At 39.7% G+C, this 27647-nt stretch overlaps 1 protein-coding gene and 1 non-coding gene across 2 annotated transcripts in view; both read left to right on the forward strand.

Annotated features, from left to right (window-relative positions):
• DYNC1LI2 (dynein cytoplasmic 1 light intermediate chain 2) overlaps positions 1 to 27308 on the forward strand; it is a 35802-nt gene extending 8494 nt beyond the window's left edge. The window contains exons 4-13 of the mRNA XM_024195864.3: positions 12 to 242; positions 9789 to 9958; positions 11378 to 11471; positions 12088 to 12223; positions 13152 to 13263; positions 15529 to 15588; positions 16766 to 16807; positions 17351 to 17468; positions 20079 to 20195; positions 24275 to 27308. Of these exons, the coding sequence (XP_024051632.2) occupies positions 12 to 242; positions 9789 to 9958; positions 11378 to 11471; positions 12088 to 12223; positions 13152 to 13263; positions 15529 to 15588; positions 16766 to 16807; positions 17351 to 17468; positions 20079 to 20195; positions 24275 to 24378 (1184 nt within the window). The 3' untranslated portion in view covers positions 24379 to 27308. The remainder of the gene's footprint in view (positions 1 to 11; positions 243 to 9788; positions 9959 to 11377; positions 11472 to 12087; positions 12224 to 13151; positions 13264 to 15528; positions 15589 to 16765; positions 16808 to 17350; positions 17469 to 20078; positions 20196 to 24274) is intronic.
• On the forward strand, positions 10069 to 10232 carry LOC112103909. Its single transcript, XR_002907878.1, has one exon. It is a non-coding gene; the product is annotated as a U1 spliceosomal RNA (small nuclear RNA).
• Positions 27309 to 27647: the final 339 nt, after the last annotated feature.

Raw genomic sequence — 27647 nt, forward strand, 5'->3', positions numbered from 1 at the left:
TTCCTTTTCAGATCAGACTCGCTGTAATGTTTGGATTCTAGATGGAGACCTGTATCATAAAGGGCTCTTGAAGTTTGCTGTTTCTGCAGAAAACCTGCAAGAGACCTTAGTAGTTTTTGTGGCAGATATGTCTAGACCGTGGACTGTTATGGAATCTCTACAAAAATGGGCCAGTGTCTTACGTGAGCACATTGATAAGCTGAAAATTCCCCCGGAAGAGATGAGAGACCTGGAACAAAAATGTAAGTCTAGTATGATTTTTCTTACATGGCTTTTTGCATCTTAATGACAGTTTGTTTAAACCGTGTCTTGCTGTACTACTTTCCTAATGCATAGTACTTAAAAGCAGATGATGGCTAAATGTAAACTTTGAAGTTTTGACTGCAACACTGATTTTAAGTGAATGGACTTTTTAATCAAGCTTTTAAAGAACTCCTCCAGCTTTTGCTTGTATTCACTATCAGAATACTAGTTGAGTTAATCACTCTTTGAGTAAAGGATGTAATATTTCAAGTTGCCTTGTATTTGAGCCTTCGTGCTTTCATTGAAATCAGTATTTAATCAGCCAACTTTAAATATGATCAAGCTTTTTAAAAAAAAATCTACCAGAACAAACTTACGCTTTTCTCTCTCTACTCACTGTTCTGTATGTAGCTGTGTGTACATAAATACAATACTCACAAATATATACTTTCTCTAATTCTCTTCTGCTTGCCTGTCCTTTAGGGTTGAGTATCCATGGTTGTATATTCCAGTGTCAAACTCTGGATTATGATCTAGGTGAAAGAATGCTTTAATAGGATTTTGCAAGCTATAAACAACCACAATCTTAAGTGTGGTGTTGAGAGGAAGGGTACACTAAAACACACTGTCGTTTTGAGGCTAGTGGTTTCCCTGTAATGTACTTTCTAAAGAATTACATTCCTGGGTATATTCATATGGCTAATATCCTCAGAGGAACTCTTTAAATGTATTTGTCACTCTAGAATGTCATTTTGTAATTGGTCAGGGTTGTTTGCTACATCTTTGCTACATGAAAGAGCACTAAAAGAGCAGAAAACGGCAGGGAAGCAAAGAGGCCGGGGGGGGGCGGGGCGACGATGTGTGCGGTTTTGCGGGGGATTGCCCACACACACACAGAGGCGAGGCATGGGGGAGTACATGGGGTTACATGCCGCCCCATTTCTGCAAGCGCAGAGCTGTCCAGCTGAAGGTTGCACGCTAGTGGTGAGGTGGGGGATGGATCTGGCCATGTTAAGGAGATAATGTTAAACCTATAAAAGGCATTTTTAATGTGCCCATCATAGTGGTACCCTCTATTGTGGGGAGCCTATTTTGTTCTACCTCTCTCATTCAAAGCAAAAGAAAAGTTATCGATTCATTTGTACCACTTCAAACCCACAACTTATCTTTTCCATTAAATGCCACTTGGCAGTGTTTTTGGAGAAGGCTAAGGATACATTCCTGGAAATGAGGAGGGAAGGTGGAAAGGATCTTTTTTGTAACGGATTCTTTAGTTTAACTGAATTTTTTTCCCCAAACATTTTTTCTGTTTGAATCTGTGCTTTTTAAAATACTGTTGGGTGTACAGTAGAACCCTGTTTATCTGACTCTCCATTAACTGGACAACCAGGACTCCAGGGTCAGAAGCAGGTGATCTCCCCTGTGACTGCTAGAAAGTTCTGCAGAATGGCATTGTCACATTCTCTGGTTTATCTGGATTTTTAATTATCCGGTCTGGTCCTGGTCCCAATTAGATCAGAATAAACTGGGTTCTGCTGTATAATTCTGTTATAAAACTAGGTGTCAGGAGAACTGGATCCCTTGCATAGGTCATCCTCCCCTGCCAACATCTAAATAAATTAGTGCCAGCACAAGATTTTTATTTAATGAGCAGCCCTGAAACATAAGCAGAGCACAAAGGTTAAGAGACTTGCTGAGGTAGCCCAAGGATGCATTCTCTGTCCTTTGAGCTGTAAACTGAAGGGTAAGTCAGTTTGAGTCTAGATACAGCTGAAGCAAAGTTGTTAGTGTACAGTGTGAGGATCTTGAAAGATCATAGTGGTCTTGTTTTGGGATCTGTATATCAAAGCTTCTTGGAATGAGAAGCTTGTATTGCTCCTTACTATAACAGATTCTGAGAAGGTGATTGTTATGGAGAAATGTTAGTGACCTTCATGGTCTTGGTAGGAGGGTGGATAAATCAAAGCTATTTAAATCTCTGATTTTAATAATAATTTAAGTCAGCAAGCAGGAAACTTTAATTTAAATAATCAATTTTAATAATGTTTGCATTTGTACTTATTCCTCTAAAGAAAAGTTCATTCTCATTGGTTGGTAATCATTAAAACATTTGATTTGCTACTAAATATAGACTTTACACTAAATTTGATGCTGCTTTTTGCTAACCAGGAAGATATTTATATTCATGCATATTTATTTAAGCAATTATGTAGCTTAACTTTTTACTAGGTGATTGTTTTTACTTGCAATTTGTATCAAGCGCTATTTGGACACACTTTTTCTGAAGCTGTCGGGCTGTGAAGATCATGTTTAGAATGCCCTGTGCAGACCTAAATCCACACTGAGGCTATGTCTTTACTGCACACCTTACAGCAATACACCTGTGCCACTACAGTAGTGCTGCTGTAAGATATGCAGTGTAGCTGCTTTTTGTCAGCAGAAGAGAACTTTCCTGCCAACAAAATAAAACCACCTCCAACGAGGGGCGGTAGCTTAGTCAGCAGGAGAGCATCTCCCACCGACAAAGTACTGTCCACACCTCCACCCCCTGACTAACCTCAGTAGGCCACCCAGCCTATCTGGGTTGGGTGGTGGGGTGCAACCAAAAGTTATAACTCAAAGGTAGGGGGCTTAGCTCAAAAAGTTTGAAAACAGCTTAGGGTGCTGGGAGGAGGTAGCTAGGGGCTGTGTGCAGACAGGGGGTAGCTCAACTTGCAGGGAGGGGGTAGCTGGGGCTGTGTGCCCAGGGGGTGGCTATGGGTGTAGGGAGAGGGGTACTAGAGGCTGTGTTCAGGCAGGGGGTAGCTTAGGGTGCAGGGAGAGCATAGCTCAGGATGTAGGGAGATGGGTATTATGTGCTGGGAGGACTCCCCTGTGGTCCCTGTTCCCGGAGGGGTCTGCCAGCCACGGAGCCGGGTCTCCCCACCTCGGGGGACTCTTACCGGTTGCATCTGCGGTAGCAAAGGGGGCTGGGAGCTGAGGAGCAGCTTCAACCTGGGGCACCAGCAGGAGTGGAAGGAACGCTGCTGCTGTCTGCTCCATGGCACCAGCCAGAGCAGCAGCTGTCCCACAATGTCAGGCTCTGGCTTCCCACCTCTGACCTGGACAAGGGGGGAGGAGTGGAGATTTGGGAGAGGAAGGGGGGAAGGTGTGGTGATGCCCCTCAGACTGCCGTGATCTTGTGCTGCAGGTTTGGGGGGGGGGGATTCCTCCATGTCCCCAACTCTGCCCATGGGCTCAGGGCTTCTGGCTCACAGGGAGCACCAGGGCTGTGGGCTCCAGGCTTCAGCTCCACGGGGTGCACCGGGAATCAGGGCTTCAGCCCCATGCCTCCCAGCTTCAGCACCATGGTGGATGTCGGGGATGGGGCTTCAGCCCCGCGGGGGGGGTGCTGGGGATCCGAGCTTCAGACCCACGCCTCCCAGCTTCAGCCCCGCGAGGGGGTGCTGAGGATCAGAGCTTCAGCCCTTTTCCTCCTGGCTTCAGCCCTGTGGGGGGCACTAGGGATCGAGACTTCAGCCCTGCGTCTCCCGGCTTCAGCCCCATTGGAGGTGCTGGGGATCAGGACTTCAGCTGTGGGGCCCGAGGGACCCCTTGAAAGGGCTCGCGGATCCCTGGTTGACAACCACTGATATACAGCAAAAAGGCTTTTTGCTGTCTTTGCAGTCTGCTGCCAGTTGTAATGCCATGTAACAGGGTTCACACTGCACCCCTGGGTATTCGTCCCCTGAGCCTCCCTCTACAGTGAGTCAGGGACACTTCAGTCTGGTGCAACGCCCGAGCTTTTTATTCTCAGAAAGTTTCCCACCACCAGTTCCCAACTATATATAGGCTTCACAGCTACTTTGCCTACAACAGGCCTGGCCAGCAACAGACTAGGAGGCTCCCACTTCCTTCTGTGTCTGATCTTTCTCTTTCCCTCTTCCCCCCTTCTCTGGCTTTCTCACAGCCTTTATAGTTCTGGGCTAATAAGACTGGCAGGTGCAGCCAGTTACCAGGCAGGCATGGGGCTACTCACCCATCCTTGATTGGGGCTGGAGTGGCAGGAGCTGATTAAAGGCTTCTCAGCCAGTACCCTGCCACACTCCACTACCGGATTTCCATTTGCTGAAGTCGGTCTGAACCATCTCTTTTGCTCAGTGATTTGCAGCCTTCATAGCTACTGAAACTTGTCCACTACGTAGGCTCGTTGGGTAGCATGCGGTCCAATCAAGAATTGGCATATTTCAAGGTCATTCTCATCAAAGTAGTCCTGATGGTTCCCTTTAAACAAAGCAAAGAACTTCAGCAGCCATATTATATGTCAAGTCCCAAAAATGTTTCCAGGCTAGCCCTACATCCACTGAGGCTTCTGTCACTGAGGGGAATGCTTCCATGAGTTTTTGTTGGAATTAAGTGTCATAGTTTTCAAGGCTTGAAATATTGATATGGGGACATCATGGAGCTCTCTTTGCCATAGAATAACGTAACTATTTTGAATGAAGGCGCGTCCAGGTCGTCTTATACTTGTTGGCCTGTTGAAACACTAGTGATGACTAGGTTGTACTTGGTACATTTGGAAAGTAGTAACAAGCCATTAGAGTTCTTGTTACCAAGACATGACAACCTATCACGTCGCCCCAGGATGCAGTCACAACCAACCCTGGCATGGAAATCACCTAAAGTGGTCAGCTTATTACATGGGACTGATGTGATGATGCTATCAGGGGTTTGATAGAAGTCCTTATCCTCATCTGGAGTAATCATTTTCAGTGCATGTGTTGATGATAGAAGCATAATGAGCTTTCACAAAGGCCAGTGTGGAGAAGCATGGGTCTGTCGTTGACACCATTTGGCAGGGCATCAAGTTTGCAAGCAATCAAAAAGAAAGTGGCAAACCCCACACCAAAGCATCTGCATTTATCCTCAGATATGCGAGTCCAATAAAAGATGCACCTTCTTCTTCTGGCTGCAACTCACCAGCAAGTCATGTCTCACTGAGTGCTTCAATATTCATATTGTACCGTGCCAATACTCTGAGTGTTGCAGTTCTACATTCAGTTTTGTCATCTCTGTCAGAGCATGCAAACATTCCAAGTTGCAAAATTTATTTGGGTCTTCATTATATTTAGATTTCAGAAAAGCTGGATGACCAGTTAGGTATGGCATTCTGAGGGTATGTCTATGCTGCAATTAAAAACCTGTGCCTGGCCCGTGCCAGCTGACTCTGGCTTGTGGGGCTTGGGCTAGGGGGCGGTGTAGATGTTCAGGCTCAGACCTTGCAGTGTCATAGAGCCCGGACTCCAGCCTGAACCTTAATGTCTGCACTCCAATTAAATAGCCCCTTAGCCTACGCCCCATGAGCCTGAATCAGCTAGCACAAAAGATTTGGGAGGAGCAAGTATTTTTAGGGATCTTTTTCCATCCTCTTCTCCATTTGAAGAAACAGCACTCTCTAGATAGGGCTGCTGTGACACCCAGGAAAGATACAAACATGACATCTTCTCTAGTCTATGATGAACAACCATCACTCCACTCCATCAGCTTCAGGAAAAGTGCCAGGAGTAAAACCGTGCTCTTTATATGATAAGTCAATTTAGCTAAACCTTTTGATTCTGTAAATCATGAGGGACTCTGGAAACATTTTGTTCATCTTTGGATGACCTGCAAAGTTTATTTCTGTCATTTGGTCCTTCCATAATGGGTTGATGGTCAGAGTAGTGGAAAATGACAAGATATCAGACCCCTTTCTGGTCACTAGTGGCAGCAAACAAGATTTAATTAAGCCTGCGCCGCTTCCAGCAGCTCCCATTGGCCCAGAGCAGCGAACCGCGGCCACTGGGAGCCGCGATCGGCCAGACCTGCGGACGCGGCAAGTAAACAAACCGGCCCGGCCCGCCAGGGGCTTTCCCTACACAAGCGGCGTCCCAAGTTTGGGAAACACTGGGCTAAAAGATAGGAAAGAATGGGTAGGAATAAATGGTCCATTTTCACAATGGAGAGAAGTAAATAGTGGTGTCCCCTAAGAATCTGTACTGGGACCAGTGCTGTTCAGCATGTTCATAAATGATCTGAAAAAAGGGATAAAGAGTGAATTGGCAAAGTCTGCAGATGATACAAAATTACTCAAGCTAGTTAGGTCCAAAGCTGACTGTGACAAGTTACAGAGGGATCTCACAAAACTGGGTGATGGGGCAACACAAAGGCAGGTGAAATTCAGTGTTGATAAATGCAAAGTAATCCACATTGGAAAATTTAACCCCAGCTATCCATACAAAATGTTGGGATCTAAATTAGCTGTTACCACTCAAGAAAGGGATCTTGGAATCATTATGGATAGTTTTCTGAAAACATCTGCTCAAAGTGTAATGGCAGCCAAAAAAACTAACAGAATATTAGGAACTGTTAGGAAAGGGATCGATAATAACACACAAAATATCATAATGCCACTATATAAATACAGGGTCTGCCCACACCTGGAAATACTGTATGCAGTTCTTGTCATTCCATCTAAAAAAATCTTACTGGAAAAAGTACAGAGAAGGGCAACAAAACTGTCTGGAGAATGGAACAGCTTCCATATGAGTGGAGATTAAAAAGACTAGGAGTATTCATTTTAGAAAAAATATGACTAAGGAGGGGATATGATAGAGATCTATAAAATCATGAATGATGTGGAGAAAGTGACTATGGAAGTGTTGTTTACCTCTTCATATAACACAAGAACCAGGGGTCACCCAATGAAAGTAATAGTTAACAGGTTTAAAAAAAAGAAAGTACTTCTTCAGACAACACAGTCAACCCATGGAACTCGTTATCAGGGGCTGTTGTGAAGTCCAAAAGTATGACTAGATAAGTTCATGAAGGATAGGTCCATTAGTAGCTATTAGCCAGTCTTGTCAAGGATGCAGCCTCATGCTCTGGGTTTCCCTAAACCTCTGACTGCCAGAAGTTGAGACTAGATGACAGAGGATGGATCACTTCATAAATTGCCCTGTTCTGTTCATTCTCTTTGAAGCATCTGGCACCAGCCACTGTTGAAAGACAGGTTACTGGGATAGATGGACCATTAGTCTGACCCATTATGATGGTTCTTTCTTGATCACTGTAGACAACACCACCATCCTGCTTGTAACCTGGCCATCATCTTTGACTCGGAGCTCTTTAGATCCTCACATCCAGCCTATGTCTTAAGTCAGGTCCACACAAGGTGCTTTTGGCAGCAGATGTCCTGGTCAGGGGTTTGATGAAGTGTGATTCCCTGACCTACATAGCTATGCTGACAATGGCACCTAGTGTAGATTCAGTATTGCTGATGTAAGGTGCGTCCATGCTTCCAAGTGTAAACCTGGCCAAAATCTTGCAGATTCTTTCTACGTAACGTCTAAGATATGGCTTTTCCTATCTGTCCAGGCAGCAAAAACTCTCATCCGGGCTCTTATCTCAGACCTCAATTACTACAATATCCTTCTCTCTGGCCTTGACAAAGGCAATCTTGCCCCACTCGTATCCATTCAGAATGCTGCTGCTAAGATTGCTCTTTTAGCCTGTTGTTTTAACCTTGTCTTCCCTCTCCACTGGCTACCCATTTTCTATTATATCAAACATAAGCTGCTTGTCTTCACTGCCAAGGCCTTTCCTGCCTATCCCCACCTTACCTATCATCTCACATTCAGTATCAAAAGTTCAGCTCCTTTCTCTGATGGGCCCATAATGGCAGCCTCTGTCACCCACTTGTGAAATTTTCAAACGGGCACCTTTGTGCTTTCTTCCATGCTGCCCCTCATATTTGGGAGCTCCCTCCCCCATAAACATTCACAGAGCCACTTCATTGACCTCCTTCAAACTTTTCACTGCCATGATACCTACAAAATACTTGACAATGGTTAGTCCACTAGTATGCTAAGACTACAGCATGTCATGCTGACTCACATTATCTTGGTTTCCTTGTGCTTGCTTTCTGAGTTCCTGTATCCAACTGTTGTCTCTGGTTTTATACTTAGATTATGTGAGCTCTTTGGGGCAGGTGTTATGCTCATACAAAGCACACGGGATCTTTATAGAGGAAGGCAAATATGCAGCATTTATTGAAAAGACAACAGTTAGCATATGCTTTTCAGTCACACACACATACACATATAGTCCTGCCAGTGATGTTCATAGTTACCAGTCTGTTGTAGCTCGAGTCAATCTAATGGCCAGTTAGATTAAGCACGAGTGTGGAGCTGGGTTCTGTCGGTCGCGATTATGATTATTTTTATGTTTCCATTGGCTCCCCCTGCAAATACAAAACATAGAGTTCAGTATCTTCACATTGTCCAAGTTATCCATAAATATAATTTCAGAGTTCACTTCAAGTTGTTGGATTGTTTCGTGGCATGGAAGCTTATTTGATATTGCATGATTTTAATCCCCCAAAACAGCATAGTGCACTGTTTGGTGGTGATAGCACTACTTGCTCTAGAGATGGGAAGCACCACTGCTTTAAAAATCTGGGGAACAATATCACTTTCCTTTAATAAAACATTAGCCAACGTACAGAATTTCATGTAATACTTTTCCTTACATTCTTTATATTACCATGCTTCCGTACATGCTCAGAGGAGTACCATCATGATATAATGCAGTGGTCCCCAACTGTGGGGCACATCCCCCTAGGAGGGCACGGAGGTTCAGGGGGGTGCGGCAGGGCCCGGGCCAGCCCCGACAGGGCGTGGAGAGGGAGCACCACACAGCCCCGCTCCGCTCTGGCCCTGCTCCCGGCCATGACTCCACTCCTGGCTGCAACCGCAGCTGGGGCTCCCAGCCCTGCTCACGACCATGGCTCTTGAGGGGGCCTGGACAGATTCCATTATGGGTGGGGGAGGGGCAACATAAAAAGTTTGGGGACCACTGATGTAATGGATGGATTATTATATTATCATTGACTTCAGTCAGTGGTGAGACCTTGTTATATATGCCAACTTTTTAAAGTGAACAGCCACAAAACCTTATACTCTAACTTGTTTTTGCGAAGTGCTACATTAGCAGGGTTGTCATTAAGTGCTTCTATTTGATAGCTTGATACAGAAATAAAATTAAGTAAATCTGGGGTTGCAAACTTTCATTCATTACTAAGAGGTTTGATGCTTAGAAAAGTTGAGATTTAAGTTGAGACATCCTAAAGGATCCTAATTTTCAGAGGATCTGAAAAGCTGAGCACTTTCTGAAAATCAAACTTCCACAGTTTGTCTAGTTGAGTACCCAAAAATTGAAGCACCGAGAATCACTAAACACTCCTGAAAGTGTTGGCCCTTATATTTAAATTAGAGATGTGCTTTGGATTCAAAAGCTGAAAGCTAGTAATAGCCAAATTCCAAAATCTTATTTTTTTATTTGGCTCAATAGAAATTGTACAATTTCTTGAAGCTCAAATTCTGTTCTCAATTCATGCGTTACCTTAAAAAGGTTGTTGAGAAGATGTCCCAGCTGCTCATAAACATATAATTGTCTGAAACTATTTCACTTTAATACAAATTTTAAAAATGTATTCCCGTCTCTTACCTTACAAAGATCTTTTTTCATAGTTATAAAGGAATTCCAGGAGTATGTGGAACCTGAAGAAGGCTACCAAGGATCACCACAGAGAAGAGGTCCTTCATCATCTGGCCAAGAAGATGAAAATATTACTTTGCCACTTGGAGAGAATGTGCTGACTCACAATCTTGGGATCCCTGTGCTGGTGGTTTGTACAAAGGTGAGCTTGAACTTGAGTTTACTAGAAAGGTTAGTTACTTTTCCTTTTGGAAGATACTTTGATGCAGATGTTTGCAAGCTGAAAGTGAAAGTTCTGGATTTAGAGTAGATAAACTTACCTGGCAGGGGAGATACCATGATCACAAAGGTGGCTTTCCCAGGGTGAGGCTCATCCCTTGCACTGCAGGTGTGCTGATTCCTGCGATTTCCCCAAATGTGGGAAACTCGACTGCATAATTTGTGCTAGTGGTGGACTGCGTTCGTGCTTTCCCCTGGGGAAGAAAAAAAAAAACCCAAAACCTTTTTGGTGTATAAACAAGACTTAAAAGTGTGTTAGATTTTTAATTTTTTCTTTTTACCATAGAAGGATTGAGAAAGACCAGTCTTGTCTTTTCAGTTTGGATGAAAGACATATTAGAGGTCTAAAACGTGGACTTTCTCCATCCTTAATTGAAAAAGAGAAGATGTTATGTTTATCAAAAAAACTTTTCTCCCAGTGTTTTGAGGCATTTGAAATAAATGCTTTCTTTTCCCATCAGATTTCACTTGCATAGTATCTCAGTCTTTCCTTAAATAGTATATGGGTGGTAGTGTAGATGAGATCTGAATTTCTAATGTAAAAAAGTCAGTTGAGAAGGGTACTTTCAAGTTATCTTTGTACATCATACAGTTACCTGGGTTATCACATGAGAAGGTGTTTAGCAACTAGTGACTTAATGAAAATAGCATTTCAAAAATACATATTTATGGCATCAACTCAATTTCTGTCATAAAGAATGGATATTTGATGTGGCTTTAACTTTTAACGAGACACTTTTTGTCTTTGGTACCTTGTGAGCATTTTACCCATTGGTTAATTAGTGCAGTCTCCCCAACAAAAAGCGTGAATTGAATGCTGATTAATACAAGGGAAGATGTGTACAGTAGAACCTCAGAGTTACGAACACCAGAGTTACAAACTGACCAGTCAACCACACACCTCATTTGGAACCGAGTACGCAATCAGGCAGCGCTGAGACCAAATAAATAAATAAATTAAAACCCCCATACACAAATACAGTACAATTCTGGGCTAAACATAAACTACTAAATATAAAGGGAAAGTTTAAAAAAAAAAATTAGACAAGGTAAGGAAACTGTTTCTGTGCTTGTTTCATTTAAATTAAGAGGGCTAAAAGCAACATTTTTCTTCTGCATAGTAAAATTTCAAAGCTGTGTTAAGTTAATGTTCAGTTGTAAACTTTTGAAAGAACAACCATAACGTTTTGTTCAGATAAGCTGAAGATACGAGTTACGAACAACCTCCATTCCCAAGGTGTTCGGAACTCTGAGATTCTACTGTATATCTAAAAGCTTGAAGAAAATGCAGGTTATATGCAAGGAAGTGTTAAGTGGCTTTGCTTTTTTTTTTTTTTTCCAGTGTGATGCAGTGAGTGTACTAGAGAAGGAACATGACTACAGAGAAGAACACTTTGACTTCATTCAGTCACACGTTCGTAGATTCTGCTTACAGTGTATCCTTTCCTAATCTGAGGATAGTGGCAGAATAAAATCTGGACGATAGGAAATGTATTTTATTATAGTGTGTGAGGGAAATAAAATAACCTAAGGAGAAACTGCATATCAAAATAACTTCTGGTATTTACTAACTTAATGTATAGTATTTGGAGTGTAGTTATGAAAATATATTAAGAGGTTTGTCAAGTTTTTTTTTTTTTTTTATCTGAAGCCATACATTTGATCTAGGGTCTGTTACATTCCTTGGCAAGGGACTTCAGTTTTGAGATGCATCACATTACTCTTTCTCCCAGAACGTGGATTTCCATACTAAACTTGCACCCTGTGACTTTTTTAAAACAGCTTTCTGGTGTCTATATTGGTCAACATTTTAAAAGCTAAATCTGTTTCCTAAGTGACATGATTCTCATCCTCTTTTTCCCTCCCTCCCAAAGGTGCTGAACACCTATAGTTTCCATTGACCTCTAAAAATTGAGCCAGTAGGTGCCTAACTTTAAGCATCCTACTCTGAAAATTTTGGCTATTACTCAATAGAAAACTTCAAATATTATTTCAGTTTAATTTAATGTTTAAGTACTGTAATTTATAGTTTTCCTTAAATGAAGTAATTAGATGGAGCTGCCTTGATTTATACATCAGTTAAGGAAGAAAAGAACCTTGACTTGCTGTATAAGTACATTGTACATAAAACATATGGTTTTCACTTTACCACACCTGCCTTAGTGGTAGAAAAGGATGCAGTCTTTATGTAAGTTGATGTAAGAAATATATTTTTCAAACTTTTTGTTTCTGTCTGATGCCCTTATCACTGAAATGTTGTATTTCCTTATGAACACAAGTGAAACTTGTACACCCCAAGCTTTAGTGCATTTAATTCTTCAACAGAAAATAAAATCGCCACTTGGATGTGAAATATTCTGTTCTAATGTGTGGAATTTAAATTTGTTAAAGTAGAATGAAAAATTCTTTCCACATAAACAATTCATCATTAGCTCCATAATAGCGCTCGCTCTCTCTCGCACACCCCCCCGCCCCCACCAATATAATTGTCTCGTTCTGTGAAATACTTCCATATCTGGTTAGAAGTCTGCCTTCCAAAACCATATTTCACAAAAAAGGAATAATTTGCATCATTTACTTAAATGTACTTTCCATACGTAAACAGGGCTAAAGATAATTAATTGAAAGGGTTGTTTAATTGTAGGAGCATTTCATACTATAACTTATTGGAATGAAGTAAATTTGTAAAGAATCTGATATCTAATAGCCACATTCAGCATGCTGGAAGGAAGTTGGAAACATCATTTAGACTGGTTCTCCAGCAGGCACTTTCTGGGTTTTAAGGAAAAAAAAAAAATTGTACTTGCATTGTTTTAGTGCTCAGTGCCTAGGTTTATTATAATCTGACATTCTTGTGTTCCACATTAGCTTAAAAAAGCATAGTGGCTATAGGTCTATTTACCCAGAATGATAATGTCATCTCAACATCTTGGTAAGCATAGCCTGTTTTCAGAGTGAGGACTGTGCAATGACCTCTTAATGACATGATAAAACTGTTACAGAGGAAGTACAGTAGTATGGTAATACGATTACTTACTTAAATGTGCATGTGCTGTGCCAACAATCTTTTGAGTTTAATAAAACAAACCTTGCCCTAAAACTTTTTTTCCCTATAGACCTGCTGGTTGGGACAATGAAAAGAAAATTGCTATTTTACATGAAAACTTCACAACGGTGAAACCAGAAGATGCATATGAAGACTTCATTGTAAAACCTCCAGTAAGAAAGGTACAAAAGAGTTAATTTTTGAAGTTCAGTGTAAAGAAACTACAAATCACTTCACTATAATTGAATGGTTGATATTGACTATTAATATAGAACTTCAGCTTGTAAAGTAATATGCTTTTCTTTTAAATGTTAAACCACTTTTGAAGTAGGTGCATACATTCTCCAGTGGTCTAGGGCAGAGGTTCTTAATAGGGCTGTCGATTAATCGCAGTTAACTCACGCGATTAACTCAAAAAAATTACCGTATATACTTGTTCATAAGCCACATTTTTTTAGTAAAAAAGGGAAGCATCAGAGTAGGGGGTCGGCTTATGAACAGGTAAGGTGGGACACAGTCCCCTCCCTTCCCCCCCCCCAACAGAGGGGGCAGGGAGAGGCAGCAGAGCCAGAAGGGAAGAGGCAGGGCCAGAGTCTCTCCTCTTCTGGCCACGCTGCTCTCCCCCCAGCCTCCGAAGCAGCTGCAGCTTTGGGGCTGGCAGGCTGCAGCCGCCCAGCCCGGCCTGCCAGAGCAGGCTGCGGCCAGGCCAGAGACATCCTCCCCTGGCCCGCCCCAGGTAAGGTGGGAAGGGATGGGATGGGGAGAGTGGGGGGGGTCCCGGGCTAGGAGCAGGTAGGGGTTACACGGGGAGGGGTCATGTGAGGAGGTCCCGGGTTAGGGGTGGGGTCATGTAGGAGATGGTCTAGGTATTTTTCATTAGTGTCATGTTACTTTTCAACACTTTTTAACACTAACATTAATCGCAGCCCCCAAAATATTAATTTTACCTAAAATTCTAACTTCAGCTGATATGCGCATGCAAAAATCACATTGAGTCCGTAATTTGAGTCCTACAGAAGGGCCCCTATTTATTCTCTTACTTGTTTTAAATTATCACCAAAATATATTCTGTACTACAAAATTCTTTTTGTAGAGTAGATGTGGAGCACAAACTAGGAGTACAAATAAATATTCTGTAGACTGCTAATTGTCTGGACCATGGTCAGGTAACTTATTACAGATAGAGGAAAAATGCATTCTTTTCTAATGGGGCTGGAGTAGGGTAAGTAATATGTAAAACCCTTAAATGCTATTTCAGTCCATATTTGACAACTCCCCAGGGTTTTTTATTTCCTGTCTTGCGTGTTTGCAGTCCCATCTAAGACCCTGGTAAATTGGGAAAGAAAAGAAGAGTGGGGACATTTGAAGACACTTGCGGGGAGGAAGGAGGAGAGGGGAATGGGCCTAGTGTTTTCCCTTAAAGATGCTAAAGATATAGCACACCACTGGCAACTCTTTTTTTTTTTAGGTGGGGGCATCTATTGCTCTGTTGTTGGAGTGATGGGAGAGGCAGCCCTCCAAAGTTCAGGCAACCATCCTCTTTGAACATCAAACCTTTGATGGTTTTAGTAAATTTTAATATGAATATTATTTATCAAATATGTATCCAGCCCCCTGCCAGTTCCTCATATTATCCAGGGAATTGTCCTCAGAAAATATTGTTTTGTAACTATGCCAGGCCAGTCATTCTGAACCCAAAGCTTTTACTGGAAGTAGTTTCATTGCTGCTTAAAGTGGTAGAGATATCTATTAAAAATATAAAAGCAGCATGTCTTTATTGTGGTCTAATGTACTCGGCAAGTGACTGTTCAGTTCTGATGGGTTCAACTGCCCATCAGGACTCTAGTGAAATGCATCTGCACCATAGGTGCTGGTGGGATGCTCAGCAGTGAAGCCGCTAATTGGCTACACTGTTTAGGTATATGCATGAAATAGTTTGCTTCAGATATTAAAAAGCTGATGGTATTTGATGGAAGATCAAATATTTGCATGTAAATACAGCACTGAGCTAGTTCTATACTCTCCTTTCTTGCAAGGACAAAACCACTTAAAACATTTCTACAGCTGTGCCTATTTAACCAGCAAAAGCATGGATTAAGGATGCATATACATGTTTGGTCTTGAAGTTTACATGGGATCAATATTAAATCCTGTCACTGTTATTTTACACTTGTTAACTGTTAAAAAAAATGCTATAATCTTGGTCCTGCATTTCCTAAAGGGTAACTGCTGCAAAAGTGTCCCTCCTTTTGAAAGCCAGACAGAAGGACATAGCAAACTTACTGCCCAGTTAGTAGTAATTCTGCACCTGAAATAAGCCACAAGTCATGGAATGGATGTAAGAAGTTGAAAGGGGTTGAAGTTAGGCTTTTGTTTTTATATGCTGCTGTAATTGTAATAGTTTGGGTGACCACTTTGTTTCTAAAGAGAAATGCATTGTTCAACAGTTAGTCCATGAGAAAGAGTTGGCAGCAGAAGATGAGCAAGTGTTTCTTATGAAGCAGCAGGTAAGAATGTGAAAATGAAACTATTTGAAATGAAAGATTACTTAAATAAACAATGCTTCACTTTGAACTTTTCAGCGTTATATGAAGTTTAGGGCAAGGTACATTGTTTTTAATATTTCATTTTTGAGTGGGTATCCATTATTCTATTTTGCAGATTAAAATGAAATTATAAAACTTTGAGTGCTTAAGAAATGTCAATTTTTATTTTACTTCCCTGCATATGAATAGAAAGTCTGGCCACCGTTTTCAAACTTGGAATACCTGTTAGTTGAGGGTGAGTGCCTTTGAGAAGCCAGGAGGAGCTGGGGATACTCAGCACTCTTGAAAAATAAGGCCACTTTTTGGTGCCGAAGTATGATATGGTTGCCTAATTTTGGGCAATCAAGTTGGAAAATGTGTGCCTGGGTCTTCTAAAATGGAATCCTATGGCCTTTTTGGATGTTTGCCATAACTGAAAATATTAGGTGTACCTTAAGAAGCTTGGCTGTGAATGGGTGTGGCATGCTGGGATTACATTAGCATATTTTCCCATTTGATGGGAAAATACCAGACAGGTACAAATGAATACTAATTTATACAGCGGAGAAGAAAATAAATGGTATTAACATAGTAGTAGAAGTAATAGCAGAATGTTTGAAATTTGCTACACAGATATGTAAACCCTAAAAATGAGGCGAAATTGTTTTGTACATCAATAATAATGCAGTAGCCAACCTCCCAATTAAAATGTCTCATTCATCAGAGGCTTTAATATACAAGCAAACACTTTGGCATGAGCTTTCAAGGTGTAAGGTGTGAATAAAGCCAGCCTCCAGACATGCTGTGTATTAAGTAATAATTATATACAGTAAAGAAATGAGAACATACCAGTGCCTTACAGTTGTATGCGTTTGAGTGGACGTGCTTGAGAGGCTCTAAATTGAGCTCTAAGGAACGTTATAGGTTAGGATTGAGATGCTTTAGTGAAAGTGTATAAGGAAGCTCTTGTGTATTGAACACACAGTGCTTAGTTCTTTTAATTGTAGTGCCCTCTATTGGTAAAATTTGGAAATGTATCTAAATGTTGTTACAGAATGACCATATGTTAATTTAACCAAAGTCTGCTTCCCTGCTTTTATTTTGAAAAGTGTGTAGTTTTGCTGAGGTATATTTACAAATCACTGTACTGTCTTTGCAGTCTTTACTTGCCAAGCAGCCAGCCACGCCTACAAGAGCATCAGTAAGTATACACTAGTAGCCTCTCAAGAAATGGGGGTGGCTTTTCCTAGACTAGGAAGCTATTCATTGGTCTGTAAACAAGGTACAGACTAGAGCGCCTTCTCTGAACAACCAAAAATGAGCCCTCCTTCATAGTGCATGGTTCTAATCTGTGTGGGGCATAGCGTGCAGTTCATAAATGCAATCATGACCTAATACAAAAATCTTCCAGTGCCACGGAAATTGTAAAGTGTCTCTAGGTATTCAGATGTCATGTGACAGAATGGTTTTAACAAATAATTGTGGAAACATGGCATTAAATAATCTGGAAATTGGGGATGAGTTGAATTTAGAATGTGCTGTGGTAATTATCGTGTATATTCATGCAGAGGCACTCTCCCAAGATTGGTTCTTGTAGTTGATAATTTTTCAGGGTAAAAGTGTATATACATCACAATATCAAAAAAGGTAAAAGTAGGAGCTTTGTATGTAGTGCAGTATTTATAGATGGTTATAAATTAATCTGTTAATTCACTTACTTGGATTTGGACTGTTTTTATCTAAGGAATCTCCTGCAAGAGGACCTGCAGGATCCCCAAGAACCCAAGGCAGAGCTGGTCCTGTCAACGTACCCAGTGCCTCACCAATAACATCAGTTAAGAAACCAGATCCAAATATTAAAAGTATGCATTACAACTTTGGTATTTTACCAGGCATTTTTTGTTTCCCTTTAAAAAGGGAAAAATGTGTTATTTCCTGATAAACCTGTGTACACTGGTTTTGAGACTGACTCACTGATACTTTATGCTTCGTGCAACTCACACGAAGATGTCAAATCCTTTGAATTCCAAATTGTCTTCTGAGACGCGCATTGCTTCAAGTAGCACTGCACTGTTGTCTAGCTGGTCTAAGTTCAAATACATTAGTGTTTAACAGTTACCTAAAACACTGTAACGTGCCTGTCTCAGCCAACGGGTTTGTCCTGTCTGTCGTCTTCCTCCCCCCTCCCCCCCCCTCGCCATTTGATCCTACATCTAGTTTCATGTTTTCTGTCTCAGCTGTTCCTTCTGGGACCCAGAATTTACCTTCTCTTTTCCCGGATTCTCATAGACATTAAAGCCAAAAGGGACCATCATGATCATTTAGTCTGACCTCTTGGACGTCTCATGCCACAGAACTTCACCCACCCACCCACTCCTGTACTAGACCCTAGTTTCCATAGAGCTGCAGAGTTTAGTACTTAAAAATATTCCTAGGAAGACGGAGCTCCATTTTTCCTACCCCACTGGGGTCCCCAGGGCTGACTCCTCTCCCTCTCTCTCCCACACGTGCATTGAGGGGGGTAGGGAAGGAGGCATTCCTCAGTGCCATTCTCATACACTTGACCATGTAGACTGCTCTTGTCAGAATAGCGTATTGATCTACTGCCATGTCACACCCACTGCTATATATCTGGCTCCTGGATTCTCATTCAGAGTAGCTATATGTTGAGCCATGTGTATTCAACCCCTTTAGGTCTTAAATGTACTCAGGAAACTTTTCTGCCAGCAACCACAACAGGTGAAGGAGGAAGCAGAGTTGTCCCCACACAATATCTTGTTGCATCCAAGTCCTGAAAGCATGTAGCCAAACTGAGAATAGCAGTTAACTCCAAGAAGCAAAGCCCAGGTTATGTAGGGCAGAGCATACTGAAGAGATAAGGGAAACGCTTCCTAAACATTTAATAAATAAAACCGATCAGAGAAACATTGAAGCTACTATTTATTTAAATTTGTTTGAGCTTTAAGGACTCTCAATTAAATGTTATAACTAAAAAATGAAAAGAGTAGCCAGGATAAAAGTTTGTATGCAAGATTTGTAGGATTTGGCCAAAGTACACGGAGAAGCTTTCAAAGGCAGAAGGTGAATTCATAACAAACTAAAGCTTTGTCTAAACACAAATGTTCACCATTACAATTAAATTGGTTTTAATTCATACATGTTGTAGTTTCAGTGCAGATCTGTGTGTAGACACTCTTATTTTGGGATATGTCCTATTTTGATTTAATTTGTCAATTTTTACCAATTTAAGCATAATTAAAATAGGACATGTTTATTACAAAACAAGTGTCCATGCACTCACTTGTACTGAAATAACAAAAGGTATGAATTAAAGCTGGTTTAGGCTTTGTCTAGACTAGGATATAAAGGAGCGGTGTTGGCACATATTGGCTAATGCATTCTAAAAGCCTAGTGAAGACAAGGCTGTGGAGCCGTCAAGATGTGTTAGGCTGATTGAATGAAACCCTGGTGATAGTGTAGCTTTAACATACTTAACACACATTATTAGGCTTACACGTTCACACTATATCTTCATATTTTTTGTCCTGCATACTACATGGGGGAAGTTTGATTTCATATAACTCTGGCTATATTAGCCTTTATTAGTTATATTTTTGGTCTAGATATTTGACTTGCAATTTTTACTTACTGTTGTAACAGTAGTGCTTTTTGCTACTTTGAATACTCAAGAGCCTAGTAACATTGGTGAGCTTGTTTGTTTGCCTATTTAAATCCAAATATATGTGGGGGAGGTGGTGAATGAAAACTGAGCAGTTCAGTCTTAATTTTCAACGCTCCATTTATAGCATTAATATTAATTTGACACTAGCTAGCTGAAGATTTCAAGGCACATCTGCAATATATACAGCTTTGCATTCAAAACTTACTGAAAACTCTCCACAGAAATTCCACTCCTGTTTTAGAATGAGGCTGAAGAACGGCAGCTGAAATACTAGGACAATTAATTTGCTAAAAAATCTTTAGATAAACCTGGTGTATAGACACCATCTAGTCCATGAGACTTACATTTCCCATCTAGACAAGGAAAAGCTGAAGCGCATAGATTTAGGTTGAAATTCTTCGCTGCACCTTTAAGAGGCTCAGCACAGAGGGCACAGTCAGGGAGAAACAAGGTGCCTTAAGCCACCCTTACATCTTGGGATTCTGGGCTACTTCAGGAGCTCGTGCATCCCAGAATCCTCCTTGGCAATCTATGCTACAGCGCTGTCCCTACATGCCTCCTGTGCCAGAGTGCAAATGTGTGGAGGATGGTAAAGGAGGAACTAGCAGCAAATAGGGGCTGGATAAGTGAGACAGTCTGTCCCATACTTGAGATTTTTCTCTTTTGGCTAGTGTGTGTGTAACATATTTTTTTTCCTAACACTTAGAGAAATGTAGGTATACATATGTTTTAGAATTTCTGATTTCCAAAAAGTAATAAGTTATTATTGATTATTTGTTTTTTTTATTAGACAATGCTGCAAGTGAAGGTGTGTTGGCTAGCTTCTTTAACAGTCTGTTGAGTAAAAAGACTGGCCCTCCTGGGAGTCCTGGAGCTGGAGGAGTGCAGACCACAGCCAAAAAATCAGGTATTGAAAATCTGTTGTTGCAGGATGTTTTGCATATTTTTAATATTTTACTTGGACCACATTTAAATCAACGTGCTTATCATTTAAGCTGATCAGTCAAATAACAGAACTTGAGGGATATGATATGGAGCCAGGATAAAAAGTCTCTTCTTACAGTTTTGCAGACTTTGGGGTTGCTATTAAACTTTCTATAGCTTGACTCTTTTAATGAAGTTGCACTGCTGGGAAATAAACAGCACTGAGCCTTGATTGTATTCGGAAGGTATTAATCTACCTTGTAATTTAAACTTTATTTCTGAATTCTATCTATGTGGCACTTCGCTACTACTTACCTGAGAGGAAGAAATTTAGCTTATTTGTTTTAGGCTGCTGTTTCCAATCAAATCCCTAAAATCTCTCTGGCATTCAAGTTTAAATTAATACGTAGCAACTAATATGAAGGAATGTCTTAAAGCTGCAGTAATAAGTGTTTAATTAAAGTATCATCAAAAGCAATTGTCAGCTTTGATCAAAGACTCAATCATATATATGTAGTTGTGGCTCTAATGAACAGTTACAGTAGGTTGAAGGAACACAAAAGTTAAACCTTCAGGATTTTTGGCACCTACATCATAAAAATGAATGAATTCAGTTTTCTAATATACATAGTTGCATAATAATTCCACCCAAAAGGCAGCCCCCAAGATTACCTTCCTTTACTGCTGCTGTAACCATGTCTCCTTTCAACTTTGATATTGGCTTCCTCTCTTCTTTTTCCATTAAATTCATGCTTCTATGTACTTTGAAAACTTATTCATAATGCAGTGGATAAATATATGGCTCCTGTTTATTGTTTTTCAAATTTCTCAAGTCACTTAGTATTACCACAGGTTTAAATCCTAAGAGGGCCGACTAAGCCCCAAACTTTAAACTTTTTTTTTGTCACTCAGATACCAATGTGATAGCTGTAATAAAGGAACTAGAATAGAATATTTATCATGGAGTAGGGGCATGTAATTTTTTTGCAGGTATAACTTAAAAATTCAAAAGTCGTCTCTTCCCCTCCCCCTCCCCCTCTCCCCCCAGCATATTATTTTCCATCTTCTCATAGCTCAAATGGTTGAGGATTTTGCTCAAAAATTAAAACGAAAAACCTTCACGCAGAGATTGAGCATAAAAAAAATTCAGTTCAAATGATGTATACTTTGTAAAGGTTTATATGAAAAAAAAAAAAAAAACAGTAAAATGGAAACTTCTTGAAAATCCAGAGGGCATTATTAGGCACTAGCTATAAAATAAACAGTGTCAACAGTTGTATATGAGATATGGGTGGATAGTGTAAAAGTAAAATGTATGTTAGTACATGGGGGAAGGGATAGCTCAGTGGTTTGAGCATTGGCCTGCTAACCCCAGGCTTGTGAGTTCAATCCTTGAGGGGGCCACTTAGGGATCTGGGGCAAAATCAGTACTTGGTCCTGCTAGTGAAGGCAGGGGGCTGGACTCGATGACCTTTCAAGGTCCCTTCCAGTTCTAGGAGATAGGATATCTCCATTAATTTAATTTAATTTAATTTAATTATGTAGCAGAAGTGGGTGTTAAACCTAAAATAAATAGCTTTTTGAAAATGGCACAATGGACTTTCCATCACAAGAAAAATCTTACCTCCTGTCTGACAGTATGTGCTCTTGATTCTATTCAAGCAGCACAAAATTAAACTTTCAGCTAAGGTAAGAGTTTAACATTGGTTTGTGAGGCAGTGAAGTTGAGGATACAGGGGAAAAAATTCAAGGAAAGCTCAATAAATGGTCCTTGAGGAGCATATCTTGAAATGACACTGACTGTTGGAAGGATTAGAAAGTGTGGTGTTCTATGGCACCCTATTCTACACTAATAAACATGCTAAAGTAGTCTTGGTGTAGTGATTTTCGGGTGCCCAACCTGAAAACCCCTTAGAAGGGCCTAATTTTCAGAAGAGGGATTCTCAGTACTTTCTGAAAGTCAAGACACTTTATAGTGCCTCAAGTTGGGTACCCAAAATCACTAGTTGCTAAAATATAGACAAAGATTTTCTCCAGACACTTTTGTTGAACTACTTTACATCACAGCAATCAGATTTGTTTAGAGTATTTCACTTATTTTAATCAAAGTAGCAAACAGTGCAAAATGTCAGAACTCACTTTCTTCAGTACATCTGTTTCAGTAGTAAACTTATTCTCAGTGTATTGTTTGAAGAGATCCGTCAGTGTTACTTTTAGTGGGAGGAATTATAGGGTTATGTCTTGGGTTGAGAAAAATGCCACAGATGTCAGTCCGTCAGGATGGTTTTGAGTTGTATTATTTTCCAAAACTTTTTTCAGCTCATGTTTGAAAGAAGTTCCTCACTTCGGCAGATGCTGCTCATACAGTCTTTGCCTCCCTTCCGTGCAGCCAGCTCCTGGCACATCTTATTTACTTTTTGATGTCTTCAAACGTAGGCCTAGTTCTGTTTTGTGAGCAGGGTTTCTTTGTGCCTTTTTAACTCAAAGGTGTTAATAGGATGCAAGAAAAATGGGCTTTGTATTAATATTTGTGTGTATTTGAAAATAGGTACTGTTCGAACAGATGCTTCAGTACTCGTACTGCTGATATGAATATTGCTAAGGGATTTCAACTTGAGTTTAACAAATTTATTTGAGCATAAGCTTTCGTGGGCTACAGCCCACTTCTTCGGATGCTACTCTGAAACCTGTCATTATGCAAGGCACTGTATTTAGCTGTATGGAGTGGAAATCCATCTCCGAAGAAGTGGGCTGTAGCCCACGAAAGCTTATGCTCAAATAAATTTGTTAGTCTCTAAGGTGCCACAAGTACTCCTGTTCTTTTTGTGGATACAGACTAACACGGCTGCTACTCTGCAACTTGAGTTTGTATTTTATCCCTTTGCAAAAATTAAAGATAGCTGTTTTTAACTTGGTCATGCCTTTGGAAAAAGCGCTTAAATCTCTGAGCAGTCATACCTTGCCACTTAATGTTTTCAGCATGTACCCTGGGAAAAAAATCACCTAATATTTCACACACATCTCTGAGCTGGAAAACAGATGCTTGTTAAATTCTTTCGCTATGAAAAAGACTATTGGAGGAAGCTGTACATAGTTATTTATATAATTAATCTATTTTTTATTTTGAGTGCCTGTCTCAAAACCTTGCATTTATACCTTAGCATTTGCGTAGTTTAACTTGAAAAAATATTATATATCATATACAAGTCCATATTCAGACAGTGATAAACCAGGATACAAACAGGCTAACAAATGAATATAAATTCATATATTAAGCATAAAGAGAGAAGAAAACAAAACTAACTACAAATTGCTAGTTATCTGTCTATAACTGAACTGAATACTAATCCTAATGTATAAAAATCAGAAGGGTAAAATCTCCCATTTGTACATCTACTCTGAAGTATCTGTTGATTTTAATTAATGAATGCAACACATTTAAATTCTAACACTTCATGCGGTATTAAAGAATCTGCATTTTTCCCATTTTTCTTTGAAGGGCACAAATTTCACAATATGAATTAAACTTTTGATTCCTGAGAGAGATCAATACAGTTAATAATGAAGGAAACAATGAGTGTGATTAAAACCAAAGTAACAACACTTTGTAGCAAGTGCCACATATATCATTTTTTTTTCTTGTGCAACTTATTAAATACTTAAAGATTTCCATATAAAATACTCTTCGATATGACTGACATACTATGATCATCCTAATGATGGAAGAATTGTTTACTTATTAGTTTTTTGGAGGAAACATCTTAACATGATTGCTGTTAAAATTTCAGTTGTCATAACAATGTACATCATCATACATATTTAAAAGCTGAATTATACAGCAGTCTCACTTTATTTTAAGGCCTAATCTATTTCTCAGTGATGTTATTAGGAGTCTTTCTATACTCATCAATTGATAATTGGATCAGGCCCTATGAAAATGGATGAAATAATGAGAAGTTAAATAAAATACCAACAGAAACAATTATTATAAATATTTGTGCTGCTGATATTTCAAACAATGCATTGCAACTGTATTACTTACTATTTGTCCTTTCTCTTTAGGGCAAAAGACTGTTTTGACAAATGTTCAAGAAGAACTGGATAGAATGACTCGCAAGCCCGATTCCATGGTAACAGCAAACTCTCCAACAGAGAATGAAGCTTGATAGCGCTTAAAAAATGTATATGTAAATGACCAAATAACTATGTATATTGATCTGATAAGACCAGGATTTTTCTGCTATGGCAGATGCTATAAGTTTTCTTGGGGCAGGGGAAATGAACTTAAAACTTCATTGGCTTGTCCCAGTATAAAGTGCACATTCAGGAAGTTTGCATATAAAATCCCTCTGTATAAGATAACCATTTAAAGTTTATATAGGGCAATTCTCTTGATTTTGGAGATAAGCAGGTACATCAGCAGCTGAATTTCTTGTTATGAAGAGCACAGAGAAGCAAAATGCAGAATACCTTTTGCAATACTACTACTGACTGCACACAAAGCAAGAAAGACATGAAATCCCTTTTCAGAGTTACTGGACTTGGCCATTTGTATGTTAGCAAACACATTGGTGTACTTGGAAAGGTGGTGATACAGCACAGCATTAATTAGATGGAGGAGAGAGAAATCCAGGTAGGAAATGCAGCACTAGTAGGGGGACGCGAGATTTGGCTCAGTAGGAATAAAGAATGCTGACTGGACTGGAGAGGGAACACAGTTACTAAATCCTGTGGTCAACATAGGGCAAATAATCACTGTTTAAAAAGACTTCTTAAAATTAGAGAATTTCCAAGCCAAACACTAAGCATCATGGGAATTATTCTTGTTATAAATTGCGTCTTTACTTTAACAAAAGGTGTATAAAATGGGGGGATGCCCTTTTTGGTATAGCTAACACAGGGAGAAACTACAACTTGCTTAGATCCAAGTGCCTGGCACAAAGTGTGATGTCTTTAGAAGGTGCTTGAACTTATTGTGCACTGTAGTACAAACAGTCACTGTTTGGTTTTATTTTAAAATCAGTCGTGGTAACAATTGTATTTAATTTCAAATCCTGTTTTCTGATTGCTCCTGCCTTGTTTTTTTAAATGCCAAGAGGCTAACCTAAGAGTGATGGGTGACATATCATTTTCCCATAATGAAATGTGCTACAGAATACTCAAATACTTCTTGTTTGTAATTAAACAATGGCTACCAAGCTCAGACTGATTCCTGCCTTATACCTATGGAAGTTTTATAGACTTCCAAGGTTCTTGTTCCAGCCATGTAGGCTGCAATCTGCAGCAGACTCTCCAATTCTAACAATAAATTGAAGAGTATGAATATGTACACTGAAGAATATAGAACCAGTGACTGTTCAGTTTGTATTTTTCCCTAAATGTAGCATTTTCATATGGAAAGTTGCAGTTGTCCCCTGTTGCTATATGGAGTAGTGTCCTTGGTCACGTCAAACCAATGTTCCGTAAAACACTTCTTCAGTTACTGAAATGGCACTTTGATTTTATCACGGTATATTTGTTTTACACATAAACACTACCATAAATGAACTGTATCAAGCATATTCTGTGCTTTGAAGGGAAAAAAACCACAATTTGAATTATACAGAGTTTACTTTTTATTGATATGAACTTGTTTGTTGTACTAAATCTGATGTCTGGATATAGCTTCCCTAATATATATCATTACTTAAATATACAGAATTAGATTGACCATTAACACAGTCCTGGACATAACTTCAAATCCTATGTTAAATCAAGAGGCTGGCTTTTTCCTGTTTTGTATGTCTGTCTAAACATTATCTAGAAAGCTAAGAGTATTTACTTGCCTCTTTGACAAACATTAACATAAAAGCATGTTACTTGTGCCAGTTTTATTCTTGAAAATATTATATTTTTTCCATTTTTTTTTTACTTTTTTTAATGTTATGACCTTGAGTTACACATTTGTCTAAATGGTTGAAAACTGAGAGGCTTTGGACAGCAGATAGGTTGTGTGGTTGTTCTGCCTGTAACAGGTGCCAGTGACAAGATGAAGTTAAAAAAAATATCCTGTTACCACACCAGAAGAAAGAATTGCATACTGTCCTTGTGATATTGAGATTGGGGAATAAAACATCAAAAGCAAGACACGTAAATTGAAAAAGCATGCGTTTCTAATGGTATACAGTTGTAATGAAACCTGTGCAAAACTGCATATTTGTATTAATGTTTTGTCATTTGAACTGATAAGCACTTTCTGTATCAATATGGCTAAAAGTTACAATTTAAGTATAATTTGTTAAATCTACTAAAACTGAGCAAAAGCCAGTAACGTATTATACAATTTGTCACTTGTGTAAAGAGATGCTTCTGACAAAACGGAAGTTTGATTTCCAGTTCTTCATTGCAAGTCAATGCTCCTAGTTTATTGGAAGAAAGTTGTAAGTAATGTAGTGTCCACTGTTTGCCAAAGTCTAGAAACTTTGGAGAGCTGCACAGTTGTTTTTCTGGTGTTTTCAAGCATTGGAACCAAAGGCCAAACTGCAAACAGCCTTTACATTTTAAAATAAAATTAATTTTATTTGCAGGATACACTTGTATGGTAGACTGTTAAAACTATTATATGACTATTTATATGCATTATAGTGATTGCATCTACTGTTCTGTTTAAACTTCAGAAAATAAAATAACTTATCAACTTGAAGATAAGGCAAGTATAGAGGTTAAGGATTGGCCCTCCATAAAAATGCTATGGTTATGCTGCTTGATTTTAAGTTTGCACTTTTTTTATTGGCGTTTTAGAAACTGTTTAAACTGAACAGAATTTGTCATATTTTATTTAATTTAACTACGTTGAAGGTGACTGCTCTGTACATCATGAACTTAACAATATACATGCTGTAAATGAAAGTTAACTGTCCTGTATACTAAGTTTATTGATGTTTTTTAACTTACAGTTAGGACTGCAGATGTATCAAACACAAACCTTAGTCCAGTTGTATGGCTTTAACCAGGTGCAGTATGCAGTCATGTGGAATCTTGCTTTCTAGTGCTGGCAAAAATGAGGACATGTCTTTAGTTACTGGCTTCAATAAACACGAATCCAGACTGCTTAAAATGTTGTGCCTTTTTTATTAAACAAGACAAATTCTAGTACTTTTTTGGAGGGGGCAGAATCTTAAGGCATGTAGGTAACACAGGCATGATTGACCCATAGCTGAGAAACGTCACTGGCTTTATTATTGAAGGGTCCCATTGCAGATCTTACTCATGCAAAAACTGCACTGAATTTAGTGGGTACGGCCATGGCTATACTACGCATTTTTGCTATGTTGTGATCCCTGACCAATATAGCTGGGCAGGTTTTGCCAGTATAGCTTATTTTGGTCGGGGGGTGCGGGAGAGGAACTGGAATAAGCAAAAGCAGTTTGTCAGTATAACCTGCTGCATCCACACT

This window comes from Terrapene carolina, unplaced genomic scaffold (assembly GCF_002925995.2).
Source record: "Terrapene carolina triunguis isolate 2854851 unplaced genomic scaffold, T_m_triunguis-2.0 Scaffold130, whole genome shotgun sequence".
Taxonomy (NCBI): domain Eukaryota; kingdom Metazoa; phylum Chordata; order Testudines; family Emydidae; genus Terrapene; species Terrapene triunguis.